The sequence below is a fragment of the Sebastes umbrosus genome, chromosome 10 (genome assembly GCF_015220745.1).
Source record: "Sebastes umbrosus isolate fSebUmb1 chromosome 10, fSebUmb1.pri, whole genome shotgun sequence".
NCBI classification, from domain to species: Eukaryota; Metazoa; Chordata; class Actinopteri; order Perciformes; family Sebastidae; genus Sebastes; species Sebastes umbrosus.
Genome location: NC_051278.1, coordinates 19,429,267 through 19,444,673, shown reverse-complemented (window position 1 = coordinate 19,444,673; position 15,407 = coordinate 19,429,267). Strand labels below are relative to the sequence as shown.

At 42.0% G+C, this 15,407-nt stretch overlaps 1 protein-coding gene across 1 annotated transcript; it reads left to right on the top strand.

The window, feature by feature from the left end:
• The first annotated feature begins 1,716 nt into the window (after nucleotides 1-1,716).
• Nucleotides 1,717-13,620, top strand: klf5a (Kruppel-like factor 5a). Its single transcript, XM_037783042.1, has 4 exons — nucleotides 1,717-2,372; nucleotides 3,348-4,491; nucleotides 5,649-5,708; nucleotides 9,886-13,620. The coding sequence occupies exons 1-4, from the start codon at nucleotides 2,193-2,195 to the stop codon at nucleotides 10,062-10,064; spliced, it is 1,563 nt and encodes a 520-aa protein (XP_037638970.1). The 5' UTR covers nucleotides 1,717-2,192; the 3' UTR covers nucleotides 10,065-13,620.
• The last annotated feature ends 1,787 nt before the right edge of the window (nucleotides 13,621-15,407 follow it).

The window sequence follows — 15,407 nt, the reverse complement described above, 5'->3', positions numbered from 1 at the left end:
GAATTTGTTTTAAAAACAATGTGTATCACTTGTATGACAAATCAGCTTTTTCGTACAAACTGAAATGTGTGTCTGAGTTGCCATAGAAGGTGTTATCCATCCAGTTCACACAACAAAGATGTCCTGTTAAAAAATGATTTAAAACCTCTCATTATCACATATTAAAGAGGACCTTACATGCTTATTTTCAGGTGCATACTTGTATTTTGGGTTTCTACTAGAACATGTTTACATGCTTTAATGTTCAAAAAAACGGTTTATTTTTCTTAAACCGGCTGTGCTGCAGCACCTCTTTTAAAATTAATGAGTTTGACAACCTGTATTACATAGTGGAGGTGTGAGGTTTGAAAGAAGCAGGCATTTAAAAAGGCTTTGGGGTGTGTAATGAGAGACTTACTTGCTGAGTCCATTCTTGTTTTAATGCGTCTCTTTTACAACACCCAGCTTTATGAAAGCGACATAAATTGCCAGAATATGCCCTTAAGGGTTTACAGTAGACAAGGAGGTATTTAGATATATGTAGTGACGTTATGGCAAAAACAAAATAGAATATTAAGAATTTGATCATAGTTCCTGTAAAATTGATCTCTATATAAATTATTCCATTTATTAGTGCTATTAACATGATAATAACGCGTGATCGCAAATTTGTTTAAATGCCACTAATTTCTTTAACGCATTAACACAACCGATCTTTCGGAGGTTGTAGCGGGCTTTTTAAAGCCAGAAGAAACCGGCTTCATACACAATTATAACTAGAAAACCTAAGGAAGCCATTGGTACCAACCATGTCATACTAGCTTGTTGATAAGGAGGCTAAAAAATGCTCCAAAGTTACTCTAAATTTTGGCGATTAAAAACTGTCATAGCCATTTTCAAAGGGGTCCCTTGATACGACGGAGTATTAGGGCCACACTGAGGGAAAAAAAAACGAGAATTCGAGAATAAAGTCATGAATTTACGAGAAAAAAAGTCGTAAAATTACGAGAATAAAGTTATAAATTTACGAGAAAAAAAGTCGTAATATTACGAAAATAAAGTCGTAATTTTACGAGAAAAAAAATCGTAATATTACGCCGTACCTTGACCTCAAGATATGTGAATGAAAATGGGTTCTCTGGGTACCCAGGAGTCTCCCCTTTACAGACATGCCCACTTTATGATAATCACATGCAATTTGGGGCAAGTCATAGTCAAGTCAGCACACTGACACACTGACAGCTGTTGTTGCCATGTTATGATTTGAGCATATTTGTTATGCCAAATGCAGTACCTGTGAGGGTTTCTGGACAATGTTTGTCATTGTTTTGTATGTTAATTGATTTTCCAGTAATATATATTTACATACATTTGCATAAAAGCAAGTATATGCCCACTCCCATGTTGAAAAGAGTAATAAATACTTGACAAATCTCCCTTTAAGGTACATTTTGAACAGATAAAAAAAATGTGTCATTAATTTGTAATTAATATTTAATTAATTTAAATAAATATTTAATCCATTGACAGTCCTAATATTTATATATTTTTGATATAAGATAAATACACAGGATTTTGGTTTTGAATGTTGAGGTTGTTTTCTTTAGTGTACTTGATGGGTTTTATCTGTAAGCTCATCTACTTAAAAGTTGGTTTACAGACTGTTGTAATTACAAACAGTGGATTGCATATATGAAAACAGCTTTGAAAAAAGGGAAAAAATAAAGTATAAAAAAAAGATAAATACACAGGAGGGGGGGGAAAAAATCACAAAAATATGTTGTTTAAAAAAAAAAAAAATTGGTTTAGGTGAGTTTAACCTTTATCCTTTATGGGTTGTGTGTATGTGGTCTGGCTGGTCCTGTGTTTCACTTTACAACACTGTTGTCAGTGCATGTAGATGGAGCAGTAGGGCGGTGGCCAGTGAATGAATGATCAAAGCCTCTTTAAAGGCTCGTGGGCGGTGCGTGTTTCTGTATTTACACTGAGCCGCTCCGCCCTGCAGGCAGCACATAGAAAACTGTCTGCGGGCCGGTGGAGGGATGAAACAAGTGGAAGGAGATGTAGCAAGACGGGCACGCATTAATAACAACTCCTCCACCACCACCAACACACACACCTCGTCAACTCCTCTCTCTCTCTCTCTCTCTCCACCGCTCACCAGCATCCTCCTCTTGGCATAGCGAGCATTAGCGGTGCAGCATCGGAGCTTCATGGCCGCGACTATGGCGCTGAGCGGCGGCGGTGGAGGCTCCGGCTGCAGCGGGCAGGAGGAGCACTTCTTCCCGCTGCAGAAGACGAGTCTGCCCGCTGGGTTCCCTCTGGAGGACTCGGCGCTGTTTGGGTTGGACTGCAAGATCACAGACAAGACTGGACACAACGACTACGCACAGGTTAGAAAAACAAACCTTATAGTGATGTATTGCATTGAATGGGCGTGGCAGATTGGTTGTAGATATATATATATATTTATATATATATATATATATTTTTTTTTTTTATACTGGCCTCCTAAATTTCCATCCATTTTGCATTATTTGTGCATATGATAAAGCTCGCAGGCTGCAACCAGCTGAGCCTGTAAACGCATTCACTGCATGTTTTCTGTGGCAGCCAGTTGCTCCACCAGTTGTTGGTTGGTTTCTCCCCCTCCTCCTCTCCCCATCATACCATGCTGACAACAACTGACTCCAGCTTCGGACAGAATTAAAGCTCCCAGCAACTCTGTGCCTCAGTTAAGCAAGAAACTTGTGCAGCAGCAGCAGCAGCAGCAGCAGCAGAGGAGAGAGCTGCTATATAACAACAGCTGGTAGGATCAGGAGCCCTAGAAATAGCAGCCCATCCCCAGACTGCTGCTGCTGCTGCTGCTGCTGCTACTGCAGCGGACTAGTGAGGCTATGGGTGTTTCCCTTATTCCCTTTCATGTTGCTGTTTCATCCTCTGCTGCAGGGCTTCTCCAACTTTTATACCTTGCCTTCAGATTCACAGGACCACAAAGTTGTTCATGCCAGTTTGATCAACCCTCCGTAACTGCAGATGTGCAAAATATCCCTAATGTTTTTATACGAGAGAGGTTATTAGATCAGATTTCCGTGGCCTGATCCCCAACTGTTGTTGGCCTGACACAGCTGGCGGGTTTTTGAGTTCAGCCTTGCAGCCAGAGAGGGAATGTGGCAACTGCCTATTGATGACTACTTGATAAATGTTTTAGCGGTGACGGTCCTATCAAAACCTTTTGTCTTCTCGAAATAGCGCCTCAGAATAGTTTCACGGTGGCTCACGAGAAGTCAGAAGTCCAAAGCTGGATGCATTTCATTTCACCTCTAAAAGCTAACTTCTTGTTTGTGTTTTTTTTTTTGTGTCAACAGGCAAAGTGTGAGATGGACAGGTATCTCTCCCCTCTTCCCCTTCCATCTCATGCGGACGGCCAGCAGAAGTCACAGAGAGACGGTGCATCTACGCTGGACCAGTTCTTCACTGGCGATCACAACGGGGCTCCCTACACCCTCAACATGAATCTTTATTTCCCCGACGCTGCCTACCTGAGGATGGGCTTGTGTCAGCAAGTGCGGCACCCTCAGCACCAGAACCACACGGGTCTCGCCCATATCAAAACAGAATCTGCCTCCCCGTGTTTCTCCCCCAACATACAGCTGCACTGCCCCAGCACGACGCCCACCGGTAGCTGCAGCACATCTGGGCACGGCCCCGGCAGTATTGCCATGGAAACCTCAGCCATAAACATGTCGTTAACAGGGTTACCGGACTTCACCAGTGTTTTCAACCAGTCGGGAGGCAGCCGCGACGGCGATCCGGTGCCGGAGGTGTTCATCAAACAGGAAATGTCACCGCAGTTCGAGCAGCACGCTCTCCACCACCATGACAACAGCGGCTCGCTGTTTCAGCTACTAAACTCCGGCTTGGACCATCACCATGGCAACGGTATGGAGGCTCAGCATCAGCAGCAGCAGCAGCATCATCATCATCATCATCAGCAGCAGATACAACACACTTCCACTTCCACACTCCACACGCCTTTCCACGGTTTGCCGGTAGCTTCTTCTGCATCCCAGCAAGAGCAGACTGCCAAGCCTGCCTACTGCGGCCTGGGTGGCGGGGCGTACACTCATCCTCATGCTCAGGCGCACCCCCATTTCCTCCAGCAGCAGGTGCCCTACCTGCCGCCCTCACCGCCGAGCTCAGAGCCCGGCAGCCCCGACAGGCAGAAGGAGCTGCTCCACACTATGTCCCCTCCTCCCTCATATGCAGCCACCATCGCCTCCAAGTTGGCAGGTAGTACCCCTGGACTCGGACCCGACCCGGGACCAGGCAGCCTAACCCTGCCCCTCGCTACAGGTCCCACGCCGGTCCCAGGCCAAGCCGCAGGCCTTCCCCAAGGGCCTGCGACAACCCCAGTCCCAACCCCAGCTCAGACCACCGTGCCTGCCCGCTACAACCGGCGGAACAACCCGGACTTGGAGAAACGACGGATCCACCACTGTGATTACCCAGGTTAGAACAATAACAATAGCATGCTGATTCTTGTCACAGTTGTGTACATGTGGGTTCATTTTTAGGTTAATATCTGGTCACCCACAAAGGTCTGCTTTAAGGAAGCCTGCTTTATTTTAACACACCCATGCATTTTTTAAAATGATATGTTGTGTGTAGGATGACTTTCCCAGGCTTATGAGTCACAATATGTACTATAGTCAAAGCAGAGCTCGCGCTGCACTGATATTAAGATATTTTGGCAAAGCAGAACATCAGTCACTACCTTTCAATTAAGCGTTTGGTTTATCACCTCAAACGGCTCGGGCACGCTCAGCCGTGAGTCCTCACGCATTGTTGTGGCTTCTTTAAACTGGTATGATTGTGTAATGAACCTGTGTGGGTGTGTTAATTAAATGTCTGTATATAATAAGTAATAAGTAATTTGATCACACATAATTTGCGTACACAACGATGCACACTTTAAATTGTTGGCTTTGATCGTTGTTGTACGATGTGCAGCTACTTGTAGGACATGTAATGTCAACTAGCCTGTGGCGGCGTGTAAAATAGGCTTAAGCGGAGCCTCCTGCAGCATGTTGCCACACGTCGGATTTCTATTCCATCATATCCACACACACTTCATCCAAGTGTATATTAGTCACGCTGCTGCAGCTGCTCACTGTCTAATGTTTGTGAAATTCAGTCATTTCCTTATTTAAAGTCTGAATGAATCTGAAGAATATCTCTCTAAATGTCATTCAAATGACCTAATGACCTTTTTGACATTGGAATTTACGTATTTTGTATAATATAATATGCAAAAGGTTTGGTAATCCTGAACTTCAAATATCTTGAGTTTGATGTCAGACTAACAGGTATAGTTAGCAGTTTTGAACAAAGTAGTATTCTGTGCGATTTTCTTGTAAATACGGCAAATTTAAACAGTGTTAATACCAAATACGACTGCGTGGGCCGCTTTTAAACACAGTTATGTACTTTTTGAAAATCCGAAAACAAACATTTACTATATCTCTTTCCAAACAGCTTCTGCTTTTCATTAGTTCACATTTCTAGCATACCACAGCTCAGTTTATTGGGTAAGCACATATCTGACACGTGAATGATTTGGATTAAGCCTTCTGTTTGTGTTTATCTCCCTCCCTGTCTGTCGTCAGGCTGCAAGAAGGTCTACACCAAGTCGTCCCATCTGAAAGCCCACCTCAGGACTCACACGGGTAAGACATTCCTCCAATTATTGTCGCTTTTTTAAAACGAGGACTCGTCCCAAAAAAAAGAAAAGAAATGACGCTGCCCACACGACTCATATTTCGGTATCTGCGCTGGCACCATGTTGCTAGGCAGAGTGTTGTGTTCCTGGCATGTGTATGTAAATGTATCCTACCCCATTCCCATCCTCTGCCCAATATACTATTCCATCAAAACAGGTGGAAGTGACACACTTCTGCCAGGGGATGACTCTCAGACTATGCGGTCAGCGCTAGACGCATGGTGCCATCTCTCTTAGGATGCCTGTTCAGACATCGATGTTTAAATGCTTTAATACGTGCTTGTGTGGCTCGTTGGCCACTATAAATATATACAAGATCCGTCTGCGCGGATACAAAAATATCTTAGATCGTCTTGTTCCTAATGCCACTTCAACCACCCAGAGCCTGGTTCTGCCCAAGGTCCCGTTAAAGGGGAGTTTTTTCTTGTCCTAAGAATGCATGCTCATGGGGGATTTCTTGTTGGGTCTCTAGATTATAGAGTACGATCTAGACCTGCTCTATATGAAAAGCATCTTGAGATAACATCTGTTATGATTTGATGCTTTATAAAAATAAATTGAATTGAGTCATTGTGTATTTTGGCACAAGAATCTGACGATACGATTCAATATATTGTGATATATTGCAATACTGTAAGCAAGGCGATATATTGTGATTTTTTTTAAATCTAATTTTTTAGGAAAACTGTCATAGTATAAAGAACCATACACCAGAAATACACCGTTTTAGAATAGGCAAAAATTGATTGATCATTATATGATTGTGACATGTCTGTAAAGGGGAGACTCGTGGTTACCCATAGAACACATTTTCATTCACATATCTTGAGGTCAGAGGTCAAGGGACCCCTTCGAAAGTGGCCATTCCGTTTTTTCTTCGCCAAAAGTTAGTGTGAATTTGAAGCGTTATTTAGCGCCCCTTCCCGACAAGCTAGTATGACATGGTTGGTACCAATGGATTCCTTCAGTGTTGTTAATTTCATATGATGTCAGTATCTTCACTCTAGCTTTAAAACTGAGCCTGGTACAACCTCTGAAAGATCAAATAGCGACCGGGCCCGACAGCAGGCCGTCCCATTTTTAATAGATTAATTAAAAATCGATACAGTATCACAACACATAATATCGCGATACTCATGTGTATCGATATTTTCACACAACCCTAATCATGACTGTGTGCACATCAGGGTCCGTTTTTCCCTTTTTCTTTCCTTCCCTCTCTTCTCATCTTTCTTTCAATCTGTCTCCTTCTTTCACATTTAGATATGAACTATTAGTTTTAGATGAGCGAAGTCAACAAACAAGCGCTTAGGTGTTGGGCCCCACCTCACTCCAGCTAACAAAACAAAGCTTCTGTTGATATCTACGCATTCCTCACTCATCTGGACACACACACACACACACACAAACTCACTGTTACCACTTTTACGATCCAGAGTTTGTTCCATTTATGAATCTGAACTGCTTGTTCAGAACATCGTTGTGGGTGTGCGTGCCTCGCATTTCAGTTTTGGGAACATGACACGACAATTAGAACTGGCGTCATTCAAGCTGCAGGCTGATTGTGGTTATTGCAGTTATTATAGACCGCAAGATGAGGACACGACACGTAAAGAGGGATGTTGCAGCAACTTCCTTATCCTCTCCGCTTTTGTCGGCCTCGCTTAGTTATTTTCTCCTCTTTTTTTTCTATCTCTTTCATTCATTTGATCATCCTCTTGTGTGCTTTGTGCCATCCTCCCACCTTCAACCCCCCCCCCATTTCTATCTTTGTCTGTTACTCATTCTACTTCTCTCTTATTCAGCTGCTTGAATGCACACTTACTCATACACACACGCACACACACACACACACACACCTGTCAGTAATCTGTATGAGATGATTCCTAATGCGTTTGGGTCCCCGTGGGAGTTCCCACTCTAATCTCCATCAACATCCATTACCCTGATTGTTTGTGTGTCCGTCTGTGTGTGTGCGTGTATGTGTGTGTGTGTGTGTGTGTGTGTGTGTGTGTGTACTGAACACTCCTCCCAGTTCACTCTTTTTTTTTTCTGTCTTTTCATTGCGTCTCCTCATTGTGTTCAGCTTCAGGTGTGTGTTTCTCAGTTTGATGACGATGTGGTTAATTTCGTAACAGGATAACTGTTGTTGTTTTAGCGTTTAGACGCTGCAGAGCTTGCTGTGCTTGTTTAATAGGAGTAAGGTTCACCAAAATGACAAGAAAACAAAACATTTTCTTTTTTAACTTCTCGTTTAGGCTACATTTTATCTGTCCAGGTTTTGATTTCTGCTGATATATCCCCAATTTAATTTTTTTTTAGAAGTATTTTTTAACGAAACTCTTCGTAGCGAGGTCTGTGGACTATCCAGAGTTATGGGGACATTGTAGAGACACACTGTTGTTGAATTATTATTTGAGATGTGCAGGAGGATTACAAATAGTCTACATATTTCTCACTCTGTTTTTGATCATTAGAAACACGTAAATAGATGTTAAAAAACGAAGGAGGAAAAGAAAAAAAAAAGTCCAACCAGACAGCCCAGCTTCCATTAGATTCCATTATAATTGCTCTCGCAGCACTGTGGCTCCCTTTCAAGGTGCTCTTTAATCAATTACACAAAGAGGCAAACACATTTTTAACTTGAATAGAATGTTATCTCACCTGACATTTAAAATGCAAATACCAAAAGGGACCAAAGAATGAAGAAGGAAATAGGCGAATTACTCATCAAGAATTAAGTTCTTTACCAACTGGCCATATTTCTTAAGCATCCATTGTTCCCAGACAGAGCTAAATTGGGATTTGTCACGGAAGACATTTTGGCTTGCCACAGCAGGTAAAGCACAGGTATAAATAATAACAATAACAATGACTGAATTCCATTGAGCTGCTTTGATTTCAGGTTCCTGGTATCGTGCGTGCTGGCTCACTGTCGCTCTCACTGGAACACTTGAATAGAATGGAGCCACCGTTACTAGGAACTAGGGCTGTCAATCGATTCAAATATTTAATCGCATGATTGTCAATAGTTAATCGCAATTAATCACAAATTAATTTGTTAATTCTGTTCAAAATGTACCTTAAAGGAAGATTTGTCAAGTATTTAACAGAGAACATCAACATGGGAGTGGGCAAATATGCTTGCTTTATGCAAATGAATGTATAAATGTATTATTACTGCATTTATCATAAAAAATATGCTCAAATCATAACATGGCAAACTCAAGCTCAACAGGCAACAACAGCTGTCAGTGTGTCAGTGTGCTGACTTGACTATGACTTGCCCCAAAACTGCATGTGATTATCATAAAGTGGGCATGTCTGTAAAGGGGAGACTCGTGGGTACCCATAGAACCCATTTTCATTCACATATCTGGAGGTCAGAGGTCAAGGGATCCCTTTGAAAATGGCCACGACAGTTTTTCCTCACCAAGATTTAACGCAAGTTTGAAGCGTTTTTAAGCCTCCTTTGTGACAAGTTAGTATGACATGGTTGGTACCTATGGATTTATTAGGTTTTCTAGCTTCATAGGATGCATCTTCACACTAGCTTTAAAACTGAGCCTGCTACAACCTTAAAATCCAAATGTCAAAATGTCTGCCACTGGGTGAACAAATCCTTTACGCGCACCTTTGGGCCACTAGACCTGGGTTGGTAGTTGTGCTTTAGAGGGTGCAAGGTCAAGTCGCAGGCCTGGGGCTGAAAGAGACAGGTCATACAAGTTTTCAAAAAGCGTCTGAAGCTGAACATTATTGGAATGACAGAGTGACAGCAGAGAGACAGACTGCATCCGTCAAAGAGAAATGCAGAGGTTAAGACAGACAATGCAGACGAGTCGGCCGTGGGAAACTTGTGCAGCGTTAGTGCTTGATGAATGTCTGTGGCAGCGCTATGACTGTATACGCTGATAGACAACTAGACTTTTCAGTAAAGCCTGTTCCCCCAGTTCCTCCACCCAACTGTATGAATCATGTAACTCAGGGAATTAACGTCTGTTTTGTCATCACTTCTTACAATCACACATTGACACATCTCGGCCTCAGTGCTGCTGTTTGCTCCGTTTTTTTTCAAAGAGCAGCTGCACTCACTCATGCTTTCTCTCTTTTCTCCCGTCCTGCAGGTGAGAAGCCGTACAGGTGCACGTGGGACAGCTGCGACTGGCGCTTCGCTCGTTCGGATGAGCTGACGCGTCATTTCCGGAAGCACACGGGCGCCAAGCCCTTCCAGTGCGCCGTCTGCTCGCGCTCCTTCTCCCGATCCGACCACCTCGCCCTGCACATGAAGAGACACCAGAACTAGCAGCGTTTACACACACACACACACACACACACACACACACACACACACTACAAAAACACAAGCACTATCTTGAAACACACACTCCCATCTCCCACAAGTTACAAGCTGCCTGATGACACCACAGCTGCTCCTGGTGCTGCTATCCTGTGCTGAAAACGGTACGATAGCCTAACAAACATGTTGTTTTCTTAATCCAGAGTGGGACGATTCCGAGGTTGTAAAGCAGAGAGATAACGGCCAGATGAAGTTCCTGGTCCCTTAAAACCTCCAGATATACTTGGTATAGGTTTCTTTGGATGAATGCAAAGAAGAAAGAATTGTAACAAAAAGAAAACGGTAGCTCCAAAATGTGTCTCCAGTCCAATTGGACTCTTTTGTGTGACTGGAATGAAAGCACTTACCACTCAAAACTTGTACATCTTTTGTCTCTGTCCTAACATAGAACTGGCTTCATATTTGTCTTTTCATAAAGGAGAAGCTTTTGTTTGCAAAACTAGTCAAGCCAAATCTTTGTTTACTCCGTGGTTTGTTAGTTTGTTCATATAACTGGAATATCCAGGTGTTTTTTTTTTTTGTTTTTTTTAACCAAATCCTTTGGTTTGCACTAGAATTGCTAATCTAAGCCTTTTTTGGCCCATGCATCTCATTCACCACTGGAACGATCATTATCACTACTGGACTGAATCTCCACACAAATCATTGCTGTTCAGATATTAAAAATTGAAGGCATTTATACTCTGGAGAGAGGGAAGATAGTGCAGGAAAAAAAGACGAGGGAGGGGTGGAGATGAAGACATAGGAAGATTTTTTGTTTTTCGAGAGAGGAGATCTGAGGACGACTGAGAAACAGAGGAAGGTGGATGGTTGCTAAAGAGCAGCAATTAGGTGATGAATTATTCATGTTGTCTTTCGGTGGATTTCCAACCAGAGAAATGTAAGCAGAACCTGTAGACGTATCCCAGAATTCACTCAGTTCAAACAGAATTGACTGTATTTGATGCACAAGCTTGAATTAAGCGTCTTCAAAATACAATTACTGTATCTCATCCAGCCTTTTTTTTTTTTTTTTTTTTTACTTCTTTAAAATGTTTTAACCAAAGTATCATCGTCATCACAGACACCTTATTAAGTGCCTCCTCTGATTTATGTGTTTTTGTTCAGTGGTAGCAGAGCTGTGATCAACGTAGACAGTACTTTTAAACACATGTGGTGCTGTTTTTATTTCTTAATCTATTGAAATCTCTAGAAAAAAAGTGAATTTCTTTTTTTAAATTACAAAGTTTATCCATCATTCATTGTGATTTAACAGGCCAGGCCACTTTAGGGACATCCTGACATTATGTGGAAATTTTTTTTATTTTTTATTAAACTGACAGTCAGTCCTCTCTCTGAGGGATTTCACCCTCTGACTCTGTACACACTAACTTGCAATTTGGCTCTATCAGTCAATCGAACATGGACATGTGTTTTGTTAAAGGACAAGTTCACATTTTTTCTTAAAACAATATGCCCATATGTGCATTGCGAGAGTTATTGACTGCTGCAAGTGTTCCTCAAGCGACGTCCTCGTTCTGTGTAAAAATGCATTGTGAAGTTCAGCTGAAGATAATGTGAGGCTTCATCATCTTTCAAAGTTATTAGTGCAAAATTCACTCTATGCCAGCGATTAGCCATGTTTCCATAAACATATTTTTATGCACATTTGAAGTATCACATTAGAAAAGCTGTATGGGAACGGCAAAGTTCGATAAAACTTCCTTGATTACGCAAAAACGTTTTAACACTCACTTGAGAAAGAGTTGACGCGCAGAATGGGATGTGGAAACATTTTTGGCAAATGAAGTCTGACGTAGCGAACATTTAACCCACACGACTGATCAGCCGTTTCCGCTTGGGGCGGCTGTGGCTCAGGAGGTAGAGCGGGTCGTCCACTTATCGGAAAATCGGTGGTGCAATCCACGGCTCCTCCAGTCCGCATGTCAAAGTGTCCTTGGGCAAGATACTGACCCCCATATTGCTCCCAAAGGCCGTGCCATCGGTGTGTGAGTGTGTGTGAATGAGTATTTAGATTAGATCCTGATGGGCAGGTTGGCACCTTGTATGTATGGCAGCCATCAGTGTATGAATGTGTGTGTGAAGGGTAAATGTTGGCAAGTAGTGTTAAGCGATTTGAGTGGTCGCTACTCCGGTTTACTGGAGGATTACATCCATGCTTAAAGCGTAGCCTATACCGCCAACTTCTGACAAAACTCGTTTTGCATTGCTGAGTTTATTCGCTCCAAACCAGTTGACGGAAGTTTCACACTTCTTTTTTGCGACATATCAAAAGCTCGCTTAAAATTCGCTTGACAATTGAACGGAAATACGACTAGTGTTGTTGTTGAGCTGTTGTAAGGAATAACACAAAGAGAGGATACAAAGTACTGAAAAGTAGGGGTGTAACGATACATTGATCAGTATCAGTGAACAACAATCCAATATCATCGATTCAAAGGGAAAATATCGATACTTATCGTCATCTTTAAGATACACCTTTATTTTGAAATTCACCCTTTATATTTATTGTTTTCATTCAATTTTTTTTATTGTTTTCCATTTAAATGTCTAAAAGAGCCCAGTAATAAAACTGTCAAATCATGTTTTAGTTGATTTTTTGTGAGTTGATATAAATGTAACTGATGGGCATATGATATCGTTTCTTATCGATCGCAGAACCTTGAATTGAATCGGATCAAAATCATATCATGGCAGACTTTGTGATATCAGCAAATATCGTATCGTTGTCCAAAGAATCGATAATGTATTGTATCGTTATGAAACTTACACCCCTACTAAAAAGAAAGTAACATTGGAGTTTATTATCAGCGTATAGTAACTTTGGTTGAAGTCATTCTGTCCCCCATCACTTGCATTAAAATCGCTCTAGGAACGGATCTCGTCACAGTCGGTGGGGACAATAGGAGCAATTGCCTCAATCCAAAACTCTTTTAATGTACATATGGACACGAGAGTAGCGTTTTAAGACAGACTTGAAAAAATGTGAACCTGTCCTTTAATATACCCTTGAATGTCCATTTTGATGGTGTGATTTAGTCTGCGCCTATAACTGTATTTGTTCATTCACTGCAGGTAGCATAAAGATAATATAGCACTGTAATGTATCATGGTAAATCTGACTATTTATTTGATTGTGTAGAAGTGGGGGTTGTATCAGATCAACCGTCTTTCTCCCCAGCAAAAATGCCTTAATGTAAATATATGCACTGTAAATAACTATTGATTTTTTTGTTTGTTTTCCTCTTTTGTTATTGTTTTGTAAACAAAAGGGCAAAAAAAGAGAAAAATGCCCTGCATCCAAAAATATTTGAGCCTTTTTTTCTTTGGTTTTGTTCTCTTGTCAAAGATATTTTGATGCCATTGTTTTATATATTGTCCTTCCAACAACTTATTTTGTAGATTTGTTTTCTTCCTAGTTAAACGTTCCAAAGACAAAAGTTGTTTTTTTCTTCAACTGAGTGAAACCGATCCTAATAAAGTCAACTGACACTTTTACAGATGTGCTGAAGTTAATGGGGAGATTTCTTTTGTTACCTGCTAACAGCGACTGAATTCCAGCTATTATGTGCGATCAAACTTTGTGGTGCATTTGTTCATGAGTTTCGTATTAAAGCAGTTTTTTGAAGAGTAAGCCATGCTGTGCAAATAGAGAGTGTGGTGCCTGTGGTACATTAAAACAAGCCTCGCCAAGGCCTAAATGAAACGAATGAGACATAACCACACTTTAATCTCTTAAAATCTAAACATGGTCTCTGTGGAAGTGCTGATCCTCTGTGTCTGGGGTTTTCCGCGGAGATCCGACATGCTTAAAAGTTTCAATAAAAGGAGATAAGAAGGGGAAGATGTGGAGGAGAGGCCGTTCTCGTCCGGGACCTGCGAGTAACCTGCAGCACCCTTGCTGATCAACAAACAATAGTCCTTTGATGTCCCAGCAAGAGACAATGGACAAGAAAATAAATTTGACCAGCACTCAGGGACCGGAGGGGAATCCCACAGCATTGAAATGGACGTACACACACACACACACACACACACACACACACACACACACACCATATGTTCTTGATTTAAGTCATAAATGTGACCCAGGGTCTCTGCTGTAATCTACCTCAGATGTCAGAGAAGAGGGAGGTGGAGGGGAGAGAGTGAAAGAAGTGAAATGCAGAACAATCTAAACAAAAGAATCTCTGGGGGGACCCAATCAACCACTTCCGTCCTCCTACATCTCCTCTCGTTCTCCTCCTCCGCCTTTCTGATTTAATTTCATTTTCTCTCTCTCTTTGTCTTTCCACGCACCGTATCCCCCTCTCCTCCCCGGTGGAAAGTATTGTATGAAAGTCCAGGGGCGCAGCTCCACGGGTCAGAGTGGAGACCGTTCTCATAACCTGCTCCGCTCCTCATCTTTCCCCACCCCCCTTTTTTTTTAATCACACACCTCGTCTCCCTTTAGTCCTCTCTGCTCCATCTTCCCCTCCACCTAAAACTCAAGAGGGGGAATTTTCTTCCTTCTTTGCCAAGTTTTCTGAATTATACAGAATATATGAAAATGTGAACTTGCAGTTGAATTTCTGAGTGTGAGGATATTAAAAAGTTAGCATGAATATTTCACACGCACACAAACACACACACACACACACACACACACACACACACACAGTGGTGATGAGTGAGTGGGAGCTACCGGTTCATGTTTTGGATCAACTAAATTAATGTCACACATCTGGAAGAAGGCTCCTGCCTGCTCCACCCTCTGCTGTGCTGCGTTGGTGTGATTCCCAGTTTCCCTTCGTGTGTGTGCGTGTATTTGTGTGTGTGTGTGTATGTAGGTATAATGTTTCCAGTGCTCCTCTCTTGGAACGGACCACCCACTCAGAAGACCAATAGAAGGACTACGGGGGAGCCCGGATAGACACAGACACATACATACACACACACACACACACACACACACACATGCAACTCCCTCTAAAGTCAACCATTCCCAATATTCTCAGAATAGAACATGTTGTTATCAGAGATTGAAGAGATACCAGAACAGCTGACAAGCTATCAAGAAGTAAAAAACAAAAAAGATAATATCGGAAAAATCAAGGAGGGTTACATTCCAAGACGCTAAGTTCATTTTCAAAAAATGTAGCTTCAGGTCAACTCAGTAGTTAGAAATGTTAAAGGTTTGGAATCAAATATCAGTTTCTCATCGTGGCTGCTGATACAAACCATAGACTGTATATAAGAAGTGGACGTAGTCACCGTGACGTCACCCATTGGTTTGTGGACTGACGTTTT